The 13,274-nt window shown below is 33.5% G+C and overlaps 1 protein-coding gene across 7 annotated transcripts in view; it reads left to right on the top strand.

Annotated features, from left to right (window-relative positions):
- LOC114332463 (AT-rich interactive domain-containing protein 2) overlaps nt 1-13,274 on the top strand; it is a 330,994-nt gene that overhangs the window by 283,507 nt on the left and 34,213 nt on the right. For all 7 annotated transcript variants that reach the window (XM_050662174.1, XM_050662175.1, XM_050662177.1 and 4 more), the window contains exons 15-17: nt 2,485-2,741; nt 8,591-8,756; nt 11,072-11,236. In XM_050662174.1, coding sequence (XP_050518131.1) covers nt 2,485-2,741; nt 8,591-8,756; nt 11,072-11,236 — 588 coding nt within the window. The remainder of the gene's footprint in view (nt 1-2,484; nt 2,742-8,590; nt 8,757-11,071; nt 11,237-13,274) is intronic.

Below are 13,274 nucleotides of genomic sequence, written 5' to 3' on the forward strand. Positions count from 1 at the left end.
AGACACGTATATACATAATGTGACACTTAAGACAAGTATAAATGCCTATTTGTGTCTCTTTTATATAATATGTATATTATACTATTCTGAAAATATTTTTTCAAAAAATAATCAGTCCCAAACTGAATTTCCTCTATCCACGTGGCCTTGAAAAACATTTGGCTATACCATTGTTTAAAAAAGAACAGATTGTCTATTGCAAACAATGGCTACAGTATTGTCCGTAGGTCTTGGTCTTGTTCATATTATCTGTTTCTTTTAGTGCTAAAGGTTCAGTTCAAGTGAATATAAGTACCTATTACAAGCGTCTACCATTTAGCAGACATTACGGGCTTACAGTGACAGTGGTATTTGACGGCTACAGTGACTCGACAAAGAATATTAAAGCTGCAGAACAACGTCGTCGAACTACAAAAACATCATCGGGTTCCGAGATTATCTTTGATTTTCGCTAACATTAATAATAAATCTTGTTTCATTTCCATGTTAACTGACAAATTAACAGCTGCGAATATTGAAGTGAAACAAGTTAAAAATGACGCAGATGTCCTTATAATTGAGACAGCAATTGAAAAATTTAAGGCAACAAACACAATAATTGTAGTTGGTGAAGATGTTGATTTGTTAGTACTGCTTACTGCAAGGACTCCAGTAGATAAAGTTATTTATTTTCTGAAACCTGAAAGGGCTCAACAGCGAACAGAGATATATTCTTCGAAAAGTTTATCGGCTTATCCCAAATGCCAAAAGTACATTTTATTTTTACATGCTATAACCGGCTCCGATACTACGTCAGCAATGTACAGAAGGGACAAAACGTCAGTACCTAAATTATTCGAAAAAAAAAAAGATTTGACTGACTGCTGTAAATTTTTTACAGAACTTGATTCCACACCGCAAACAATAATTACGGAAGGAATTCGCTTTCTTCTTGCGGTTTATGAAGCTCCAAAAAAAATTAGTTGTCTTGATAAATACTGATACTTAACTTTTGTAAAAAATACGCGAAACAAGAAACAAGTACAACTATCATGTCTTCCTCCAACATCAGCATCTACTTTTCAACATTTGTATCGAGTATATTATCAAGTTCAAACATGGCTAGGCAATGAACTGAATCCAGAAGACTGGGGTTGGAAATTAATAGATAATACTCTGGAACCGATTAAAACCTTACTCCCACCTGCTCCAGAAAAACTCCTTAACACTATTTTTTGCAATTGCAAAAAAGGTTGTAGTGCCAAATGTGGATGTAAAAAAGTCGAGTTGTTGTGTTCTCTAGCGTGTACCAACTGCCAAGGTCAGTCTTGCTCAAATGTCCAGTTTAGTACAACAGAGGAAGACTCATGTGATTTTAATGAAGAGACCAATGACTCAGTCACATTTGAACAATTTTTGAACATCCAGCAAGAGGAAGAGGAAGAAGATGAAATCGAAGAAGACTTGACTGTTGAAGTAGACTTTCAAGAATATGAATCGATTAAAATATCTAAAGAAATCAAAAGAATAGTTAACCTAATAATCAATAGCAATATCAATAATCAATATCAATAATAAGGTAATATCTAGAACTTGACCGGTATTGTTTCCTTAAATTATCCTAAAATTGTCAAAACAGTTAATGAAGTAGGCCTACAGGAAAAACCACGGTAAAAAACGCGCCGAGTACACTACCTCGCAGGTGGTGTGGAAACGTGTGCATATCATGTATAATGTGACTCTTATAATCTTATAATCTTAGAATCGCGATATCTCAGGAATGGCAACTTAGGAAAAAAATAGTAAGGACTATTTTTGTAGAGAATTTTAAGATCTACAACTTTGGTTTAAGGTTCTTTTTTGATAAAACTTACCGTTTTCGAAAAGAATTAAAAAAAATCTCAAATGTTGACCTTTGACCCCGAATAACTTTTGTTGCACACATGGGATCGATGGGGACTTTTAAAACTTTATTTGTTATGGTATACCCTAGCTCTCCACCAAAATTTGGCTCTCCGGCAATTTTTGTTATTTCAAATGTCTATATAGACCGGGTTATTTATCAATGTTTTTTTTTATTGTTAAATCATTTCGTGTAGTATTATTGAACATATCTTCATTACAATGTCAGACAGAGTAATTTTAATACAGCTGAATCCCACTGCTAATAGCAGATCTGCTGTCTGCTAGATTAAAAAGTGTGAGTTCCGAAAGAATGTTTATGTTTGCTTCATCGACTTGGAGAAGGCATTCAATACGATACACTTTTCGATAGCCTGCAGGTAGCAGGACTTACGAGATCCATTACGATAAAAAACTGCTAAAATACATACTTATATTACAATCAAGTAGCCTCTATCCAAATTGAATATAGTCATACTAAAAACTACCCTTCAAACGTGGTGTACAACAGGATTGTGTTTTCTCACCTTTGCCTTTTAGTTTTGTGTTTTTATTAAAATTTATCATTATTATTCGAATAAAATAAAAAATAAATATTTTCAGGTTGTCGTAACTCAAGTTCCTAGGCCCGTAATGCACACCTCCTCAGTGTCAAACAACGTCTCCCCCGTTACCAAAGTGATCAAGACAATGGCGAGTAACAACAACAGCACGACCACTATTTCGGCGCAACAGAGTACCCATCATTCGTCTCCTAATGTAAATATCATAATGTCTGATAAGAAAGAGGACATCAAGAAACACAAAATTGCCAGAGATCTCACGACGCCTTATATTTGCGACTGGGCTGATTGTTATGTGTAAGTAGACAAATGGTTATTCCTTTTATCAACGAAAACTTTTTTTTATTTATAAATTCGCAAAGTATGTGTGTTATTGCGTTGCCGCTCCTGCAATACTCAGATCAGATTTATCGGTGGATTATTATGTAGTTTTTTCTTCTGAATCCAAATCTGAAAACGGCATTTCGATATCTCCAACCGTCTTCGAGATAATCGACCTCAAGTCTAAAATGAGACGTCACAATCTTTTATTTTCTGCCGACATACTAAACGTCAGCTGAAATCGTTGCTAGTATGTAGGCTAGTTTTTTTAATCTGAATTTGTTAAGCAAAGTATAGGTTATTTACATTTGAGTTTGACATTTCGTGAATGTCAAACTAAATTTTAAATTAAGTATGTATTAATAAAATATCAATGACATTTGATAGTGAATTTAATTATTATATAAAATAAATAAGATGTTCAAAAATACAATAATTTGAGTATATTTTGAAAGCAATAATTTATTAACTTTAAAAAGGTTTATAGGAGTATACGGCCTCCCCTTTAATGGGACTACCTAATGATAAATGGACTGTTCCATTTGTTATGAAATGAAAATTGTTATTATAGTCGGTTCGCTAAACTCAGACACAACTGGCTAGTGATTTTAGTAGGTAATTTAGTAATATTATTAATTATGTATTTAATAATTATTTTTTTGTCGAATTGGCAAAATTACTGACTAAAATCACTTAACCAGTTGTGTCTGAGTTTAGCGAACCGAATATATGAAATGTTGTTTGGAATAAAAAATTACGGTCTGATATGTGCAATTACATCCTTCTAATGGAAAAAAATATTTGAAGATTTTTCTCAAATTATGGATACCAACAACATTTTCATTTATAACTCTTATTTTTAATTTGACGAAGAAAAGTTATTCTTCATAAAAAGCTCTTCATGTTCTAAGATTTATGATGCAACCATATATATAAAATTTTATTAATTTTATACGAGGTATATAAAAAATATGAATTTCGATCAAGAGTAAAGTACCTTTATAGTCCACAACATTTAAATTAGAATGATATAATTGCACATTAAAACATTTTTAATTCTGAACAACTTTTCATAATAGCAAATTTTCCATATTATGAATTAAAATACGTAAATAAACAAAGTTTTCGTTATGATAATGCTCGCATTTTCAGCTAGTTTTATTTATGAAGTATTGTTCATTAATTAGTTTTTGTTTCAACGTAATATAATAAATAATAACTTCTTTAATTGCAACTATGTACTTCATTTTGTAACAACTATAGCTAAAATACAATTAATATAATACTTATATGTATATTACAAAACTTATATCAAGTGTGGTGGCTTCTTGTGATCTAAATCATCATGTTCCTTGCCTACTAAATTGACTTGGTATTCTCCTCCATTCATCCCTGTTTGTTGCTCTTTCTTGCCAACCATCAATTCCGTCTTTTCTGAGATCATCATGTACTAAATCTAACCATCTTTGTCTAGGTCGTCCTTTCTTTCTTTTCATCCGGAAGGCTCCGTGTTAGGATCATCTTTGGCTTCCTCTACCTTTCCATTTTTATCACATGCCCCATCAATCTCTGTATAACAATGTTATACAGTTCCTCTAGCTCCCTGTTTGTTCATCGCACCCAACCTTACACTGTGTTTTTGTCTCCATATAATAATATAGCTCTGAGAATTTTCCTTTCCCATCTTTCCCTCCGTTTTTGCTTTTTTTCATTGTCCACACTTTACCACCATACATCACTGTGGGCCTTATTAACGTTTTATATTATATCCTCAACTTTATTTTTCTCTTTACATATTTGGATTTCATCAGTGGTGTTAGGCTTTCCATCTTTTTATTGCCTGTGCCAATCTGGTATTCAGTTCTCATTCTTCCTGACCTCTCTCTTCTGTAATAACCTCCAGATATGTAAAATGGACCACTCTCTCGAAATTACATTCTCTTGATACATTAGATGTGAAAGTAACTGTCCCTCTTCTTTTTGCTCTGTATTTCCGGGTATCATGTATTTAGACTTATCTTGGTTTATTTCTAGGTTCAAAATAGTTTGCCTCCTTTTGTGTTCGGTAGAAGTCGTGTTCCATCTGTTTTGAGAAACTCTCCCAGTGTTCTCTTTTTATTTGTCTGACTAAAGTGTTTGTTTCGTTTCTAACTCTTTTATAGTGGTTGTATGCCTGTTGTGTTTGTTATGTTCTGTATTGTAAAAAGGCTTTCTTCTTTTCTTCACATTTTATCTTCACTTCCTCTCGAAACCATGGGGTTTTCTTTTTTGATATATTGGTATTCGTTACTTTCCTCTCTCCAAGTGATTCTGTTGCTGCATTAATTATGTTACTTTTGAGTTTTTCCCAGCTTTCCTCGATGTTATCGTTTTCTAGTATTTCATTATCAGCAATCTTCTCTGATATTCTTTTTCTATATAAATACTCCGTGGATTCCGTACTTAGTCCTTTGACTTTGATTTTTGTTTGTGTTGGTGCCACTCTCTTAGGTGTGAAGCATTTCATGGTGTTTCTAATTTTACATAATACTAGGCTGTGGTCACTACCTACATCTGCTGAGTTGAGGCATCTTACGTCAATTATTTTTGATGGGTGTATATCTCTGTTAGTTACAACATAATCTATCATAGATCTTTGTCCACGGGTATTATTGAATGTATATTTGTGTTGGTCTTTGTGGTAAAAAAGGTGTTGTTTATTCGAAGTTCGTTATTCGTGTAGAAGTTTATCATCAGTTCTCCATTTTCGTTTTTGACATTCTCATTATGTTTTTGTTTAATTCCAGGTATTACTTGGTTGTCTATTCGAGCGTTAAAATCCCCCAGTATTATCAACTTTCCTCTAACTTGATCTACTACTTGTTGCAATTGATCATAGAATATTTCCCTTGTTGTTTGGGGCTTACTATTTTCTGTGCCGTATACTCCGATGATATTCAGGTCTTCCTTCTCCATTCTAATTTTTGCTGCGACAATCCTTTCTGATACATATTGACACTCTTCGATGTTATTTTGGTATCTTTGGTGTATTAGTAAGGCTACACCCTCTTTGGCCCTGTTTTCTTTTGCTACTCCACTGTAGATTAGTATATATTCGCTTAATTTTGACTGGTCTTTTCCTTTCTTTTTGGTCTCCTGTAGAGCGCATATATCTATTTTTTCTCTTTTAGCTCTTGGGTTATTTCTTGATCTCTAGTGTTAAGCGATCTTATGATAATTGAAAACTTATTGGTCCATTTTCCTGGTGACACCTCCATGGCTTCCAAAAATTGCAAGCCAGATTGATGCTGAAGCGAAGAAGACAAGAGGGAATTCAAAAATAAAAACTTTGACTTTCAGTTGCCGATGTCGCTAGACACCTACTCCATAAACGTCAGTTGTAATGCGGGGATAAGCTCTCGGAGTTTCGTCACTTTGGGCAGAGAGCAGCAAACCTACGCCTCTCTGATGATGACTCCAATTAGAGTCGAAAATCGTCGATTTAGAGTGCTGGTTTGCGCTCCCTGTTCTAAGTGAAAAATAAGACAGTTTTGCCTTCGCATTGCAACTGAATAAAAATGGTATACATTTTTATTTTATTTTATATTATTTAGTTTTACTCCTTTGAGTAACTAGCTCATTTTCCGTTGGAATTTACCAGCTGAACAGACGGGTCGGGAATTGTAAGTTTTTGAATTCCCTCTTGTCTTCTTCGCTTCAGCATCCAACTGCCTTGCAATTTTTAGAAGCCATGGAGGTGTTACCAGGAAAATGGACCAATAAGTTTTCAATGAAATATTTAGGAATATTTTTAATATATTTCAATATTTTTCATATTTCTATTAGGTTGAAAACTTTGACTTTTATTATTCATTACTGAACATGAATCTAGTCGTTTTAACTCTGCTAGTTCTGATTATTGTCTCCAATACCACATTAAAGAGCACCTGGGTAACAGATCTCCTTGTCTTATGCCTGGTTGCACCAACAGATCTAAAGCTTAAGATGTACTTTGCGCGTAACATACGCGTTGCATCATTTAGTGTTAGATCAGTTTTCAACTTCTCACGTGAATCGGATCGATAAAAATCGAAAATGATGGTGCGAAGTAAGTGAGACTTGAAGCACCCCTATCTATAAGCTGAGATGAGTTAAGCTGGAGCTTAGATTTGTTGGTGGAACCAGGCGTAAGACCTTTGATCACTTCAAATTCATCCCGTGGGGAATTCATTTTTCCCTTCCATTTTATTCCTCTTATCCCATCATTATGCTTGTGAATCTATGAACAACGCATTAAGGTTTACCTTATGTTCATAGCAGGTAGTCTGGATTTTCTTTTATGTAAAAATCTGATCTTTGATATCTAAAATTGATCTAATATTCCGGCTAGATACTTAGTTTATCTTCAACAAATGTATTGAGAACTCTCTTGATGCTCTCTTAGCATCCTGGCTAATACCTTCTAACACAGCGGTTCTCAACCTTTTAGCACTGGCGCCCCCTTTGAACATTGAAGATAGCTCACGCCTCCCCTTCAGTCAATAATTGGTTGGTTCAAGTTAGAACAGTGAAATTGTGAAACTGAAACTGACGATGCTAACTCACGTTAGCAAAAGCTGGGATGCAAAGTAAAAATCCAGATATATTTAAATACGAAAGTTTATTTGATGTCTCATTAAACTTAACATTGTTTATTTATTTGAGAAAAAGAATAATCAAAAAATTAAATACGCATATAAAGTTGAAAGTCTTATATGAGTGTTTTTGCACTTTGAATGAGAGGGTTGGCATTGTCTGTTCTTGACAAGTTTTTCGATATTCGGTTGAAACTGTGTCGGAGCACACCTCAAGTCACTTTCAACGTCCAGCCTTGAACGGTATTTTGATTTTATATACGCCAATGAAGAAAAACCAGATTCGCAAAGATATGTGGATGAAAACTGGACTAATAACTTCGCAGATACTAAAGCCACTTCTGGGTAAACAGGAAAGTAGGTTAACCAAAATTCTTCCAAGTCCATGTTTGCAAAATCTGCTTTTGCTTGTGAATCACATTTTAGGTCAATTGCCTGCTCTTGAAGGTTAACTGAAAGAATGTCAACTTCGATATGAAAAGGATCTCTTGTTACTTTAAATTCCCAGTTTTCCGAGCTAACATCTGGAAAGTACTTTTGAATTTGATTTTTCAGTTCTTCCAAATGCCGTGATATGACATCTTTCAAATCCGAAACTAGATGTAGTGGAAGGGTTTGAATATCATCGAGGAGCCAGGAGTGCTTGCAATACAGTGTTGGTAAATATACTTTGCGCTCCTACGATGTTGCCATACACAAGACTGTCGTGTTTAACTCAGGTTGTGTTTGAGTAAAACGATTTTAATCACGTTTAAATAAAGAGATTTTTCTAAACAAAATAAAAATACGAAATACAAAATATTTTGTTTTCTAACAAAATATATATTTTCTAATTTTTATTTTTTTTTCTTTGTACCCTCAGGCCCCCCCTGAAATTATCTCACGCCCCACCAGGAAGTCGCGCCTCCCGGTTGAGAACGACTGTTCTAACAAGTATCCAACAGAGCAACTCCTCTCTAATTTTCAAATGCTAATCTATCCCCCTTTTTTATATGGGGCATAATAAAACATTGGTCCAATCTTTGGGCATAGTTTTCTCTTCCCATATCATCTTGACAAGGCATTGCCGTTATAGCTATCCTATATTGGTTAACGTTTTGAGGATGCAATTTTTTCATTATTACAGTAATTTGATATGTTTCTACCTTTGATTTAAAACTATAAATTATTATTTCGTAAACGATTAAGGCATATTTCTTACTGGACTTACAGAGAAAGGAGGTTCAGGTCTGCCAACGAAGTGTACCTTCACGCTTGCGAGGCGCATTGTCCTTTGGGAAGTGAAGAAATGATTTGTCAGTGGGACAGATGCGACAACATGAAACGGAAACGGTTCTCCCTTATGACTCATCTCCATGACAAACACTGTAATACTGAGGTAAGTGAAATAGGTACATTTTGCGATGCTTTTGAGCCCTTTTGGTTACTTTTGTAACAAATATAGCATGTATTTCTCAGTAATGTAATAAAATTTTCCGTAGAATGCGAATCGACCTTTATTCGCGGTGTGCAAGTACTTGGAGGGGATACGAGAAACGATCGTGCGCGAATAACAGAGAAATCTTGCAACTTTCTTAAATAATTCATATTGTCAATTGAAATTGTCAAATTGACGTATATTTCATACCTACTGTCATTGAAGAAGATAAATTATATGTTGCTCACAATATTGATATGATATGCAATTATTATTTAAAAGTATATTTAATTAATTCTATTTTGCTTGCAGTACTGCATTTTAATAACTAATTTTATTTACTATGTACATACAATTTTTTACCTTTTAATAACAACCTAAATCTTACTTTTTCTTCTTATAATATTTTTTGGGCTACGGCCTTGATAATTATCCAGCAACCAATTGCAATATGATTGGCCAATATAATTAAAAGTGCAAAAAAAGTTGCCGAGCTATGAAACCAGGTGTCGCTTTTCCGAACTTGCACGGTCCCAATACTGTTGGTTTAATAGTTTAATGGTATCGTTAGTGTGTATCTATTCCTATAAGTTTTTGCATTTGCATTATCGAATGACTTTTCGAAAGCCACCAAGCATGCTAACATCTTTTCTATTACAGTAGACTCTCTCTATAACGAACACAGATATTACGAGGTTTCGCTTATAACGAGTTACACTAGATGTCCCATGAAATTTCTATTGAACCATAACACCTCTATAACGAGGCATATTTGCTTATGAGGAAAAATGAAATCGAAGAATTTGTTTCTTTACCTGTTTTTTAGAGCGATAGTGGCTATAAATAACTACCCCAACTGCCTGTATATAGAAATGTCCAACACCTCTATTATTATCGAGGCCAGTGCTGTAATAAACTTCACCGCCTACTGTAATAAACTTCATCAAATTTACAATTTACGATTGACCTCATTGTTCCGGTCGACCATGGACACCTAATAAACTATGTACAGTCGGAAAAATTAAAGAATACCCATGAACGATCATATCCAGTACATATTTTGGATTTGCTGCCTTTTTCTATAAATAACAAACGAGAGAGATAGATTATTAAGTGTTGTCTACAAAGCAAAAACGTTATCCAAGACATAGGCAGTTACATATTTATAAATTGACAGAGTGAGACGGCGATACAATTGTTCAACGTAGTTATATTAATTTAGGAGAAAATTTAAACTCACACTTGACTATTTCTGTACTTCTAATGTCATTCTTAGAAAAACATTCAACATGAGTAGAGATAATAATTGGATAAACTACTATTCGAGTAATCGTGCTGGTCAACTATAAATCTGACTGATTCGATTTCTGTCACTTTGACACTGAAACTGGGTTAGGTTCGGTAGAGTTTATAAATTTTAATAATCAGTCGTATTTACTTGAATAAATTCGATTATTTTAAGAGCTATTTTGATATATTGTATTTTTGGTTTGGTATTTATTTAATTAAAATACGTCAATAAAATTTGTAAGTAATCATCTGTCAATATGGTTAACTTCTGTCTATGAGTTTGCCAAACGTGTACATATTACTCTGACTTTTCAATCATAGTGTATGAAATTACAGATTAGTATATTTTTACGAATGTACATTTATTTGCAGATAATGTCTGGAAAATGATCTGGATACCTAATGATCTGAATTCATTAAGTTTACTTTCATTTTAATCACTTAATGCAGCTGACATAAACGACATTTTTTAAATTCCTGTTACTATTTATGTCCACTGGCAACTTTAACATGGAGAAATTCATAATACTATATTTGCTTACTCATTATTTTCGTATTATTAATCAATATCAAATAAGTAATTACGGTACTAATAGTAACATTTATCACCAATAAATATATCAGAGAAAGAATAACATCACAAAAATTTTTTGACACATTCTTACGAAAAATCGTACGGTGGGGTAGTAGTCACATCCGTTTATTCTCAGTATTAACTTAGTTTAGACTTTGTTTTGACTAGAAATTTTTGATTTGATTCGTATGCATATCATCGATGACGCATGGGTATTCTTTCATTTTTCCGTTGTAAGAGGCATCAAAACATTTCAACATTATTGTTATCTGATATAACGAGATCCGCGTATAACGAGGTAATTAGTCAGCCATTTCAGTTCTCGTTATAGATATAGAGGGAGTCTACTGTATATAAAAATTCACAGGTCTTCATACTTCGACTGTATACCTAATAATCACTTTTGTTGTAGGCAATGAAGCAAAGTTTGTTAAAACGAAAGCAGGCAGCTCATAGCAAACACGTGGAGACAGCGCCACCATCATCAACTAGTCCACATCCAGGTTACGCCCCTGATGCAGCTTTACATGCGATCAAAAGACACGCTTTGGAATTTGTAAATCCTAAGGAGTTACAAGTAAGTTTTATATTTACCTCTCTCTTTAATCTATATTTTTGTCAAGAGTGAAACAGGTGCAAAAGCCTGAAAATGCTTTTTATATTTTTTTACACTTTATTGTATATACAAGATAACTATGCTTATACTTTTGAACTATCTATGGATTCTTGTTTGTTATTCAATGGAAATTCATGCTAGTTAAGTATACCAACATCAAACAAACATTTTTTAATTCACTAAATTTACTTGTCAGCTTGACATTAACTTTTTCAGAAAAATAGTTTCAAACTAAAATATTTTGTACCTGTAAGCCAAGCCGCACACCAAAGAAACATGAAACGAAAAACATGAAACGAAAAACATGTTTCATGAAAAGAAAACACTGCTAAACAAATCTCAAAGTCCGCCTACCAATGAAACGAGTGTGATTCATGCTCATGACACATTTTTATTTTCGGAGAGTTTCATAAATGGCCGGACATATATTTGTTTAGCAGTGGTTTATTTCCATGAAACGTAATTTACGTTTCATGTTTCTTTGATGTGCGGCCTGCCTAATAGTTGTACTACAAATAATATTGTTCGGGCAAAGATATTTTTAGAAAAATTTTAAAATATTCGTAGTTGTAATACACATATTGGTTAGCCAAGTATATTTCAAGGTGCCAAATAAATCCATGCAGTATGTATTAAAAACATGCAGTGCCATCGAAATCACAAATCTGGACATCACACAAGAACAAGGAATCTGTTGCAATACTTTGCCACTTTTTTCTGTTAATATGTATCTCGTACAGCTCTCGATCTTTAGTAATCATGGATTAAATTATAACAGGAGTAGCTAAACAATTTTATTTTTCCACCTTTTTCTATCTCTCTGTACATAAATTTATGATAAACAGTAAATTTTTAGAACGTCTTCATAACTTCCAATCCTTTTTCCTATGAATATCTTTGAAAATTAACTATTTAGATGGGAAATAAGCCACAATTAAATTGAAAAAAATAATTTTATTAACGTTTCAACGTTCAAATCGGGTGTCGTTGTCAAAATACAAAATACTACTAAATTAAACAAAAATGTTGTTGCTTAGTAAAAAATTCTTCTAATAATTTATTTAATCTGACTCATTTATATCGGCAATTCAGACATATATTTATGAGTTGCGTTCCTGGTACGACTTTACTGAAAGATCGTTCATTCGATTACATGAAATCAACCCCAACTCAAGAATATCCGCCACAAAAAAAAATTATAGCATGTGGTCTTTAAAAAGACAACCAATTGCAACGGTGACAGTAAAATTCTCGCATTAGAGATTTAAAATAAAATTTTAAATGAAATTTAAAAAAAAGCGTGACCCGTCAAAATAGCCCGGTCAAAAGAGCCCCGTCAAAAAAGCCCCGTCAAAATAGCCCCAACACAAAATAGCCTCGACAAAATAGCGCGCAAACAAAATAGCCCCGACAAAATAGATCGCACACAAAATAGCCCCGGTCAAAAAAGCCCCGGCTAAAATAGCCCCGGCTAAAAAAGCCTCTTATAAACAATTACATAATTATTTATACAAGGTGTCCAAAAACTTGTTTTTAATTTAAATTATTTGACAAAAAGGAAGAATGTATTTAATTTATTTAATTTAAAATGCATTTTACTGTTGCCTGAAAACAGAAAAAATGTTTATATCATAAATTAATATTGATTTTCGCTTAACTGAAATGTTCAAACTTCCAAGAGGCAGGAAAAACAGGACTCGAGTTCTCTGAAAAGACAATTTTTATTTAATGTGGTTAAGATAAACATTTGAATAGAGGATAATTACCATTTCCGAAAAAATTTATTTTTAAGGAATTATTTCATGATGAATTCTGAAGGGAGCTTTTTTTTCGGGGCTATTTTGTCGAGGCTATTTTGTCGAGGCTATTTTGTCTGCAGGCTATTTTGTCGGAGCTATTTTGTGTGCGGGATATTATGTCGGGGCTATTTTGTCGGAGCTTTTTTGACGGGGCTATTTTGACGGGGTACCAAAAAAAAGACAGATGACATGCTATAATT

The sequence above is a fragment of the Diabrotica virgifera genome, chromosome 9 (genome assembly GCF_917563875.1).
Source record: "Diabrotica virgifera virgifera chromosome 9, PGI_DIABVI_V3a".
In the NCBI taxonomy this organism is placed as follows: Eukaryota; Metazoa; Arthropoda; class Insecta; order Coleoptera; family Chrysomelidae; genus Diabrotica; species Diabrotica virgifera.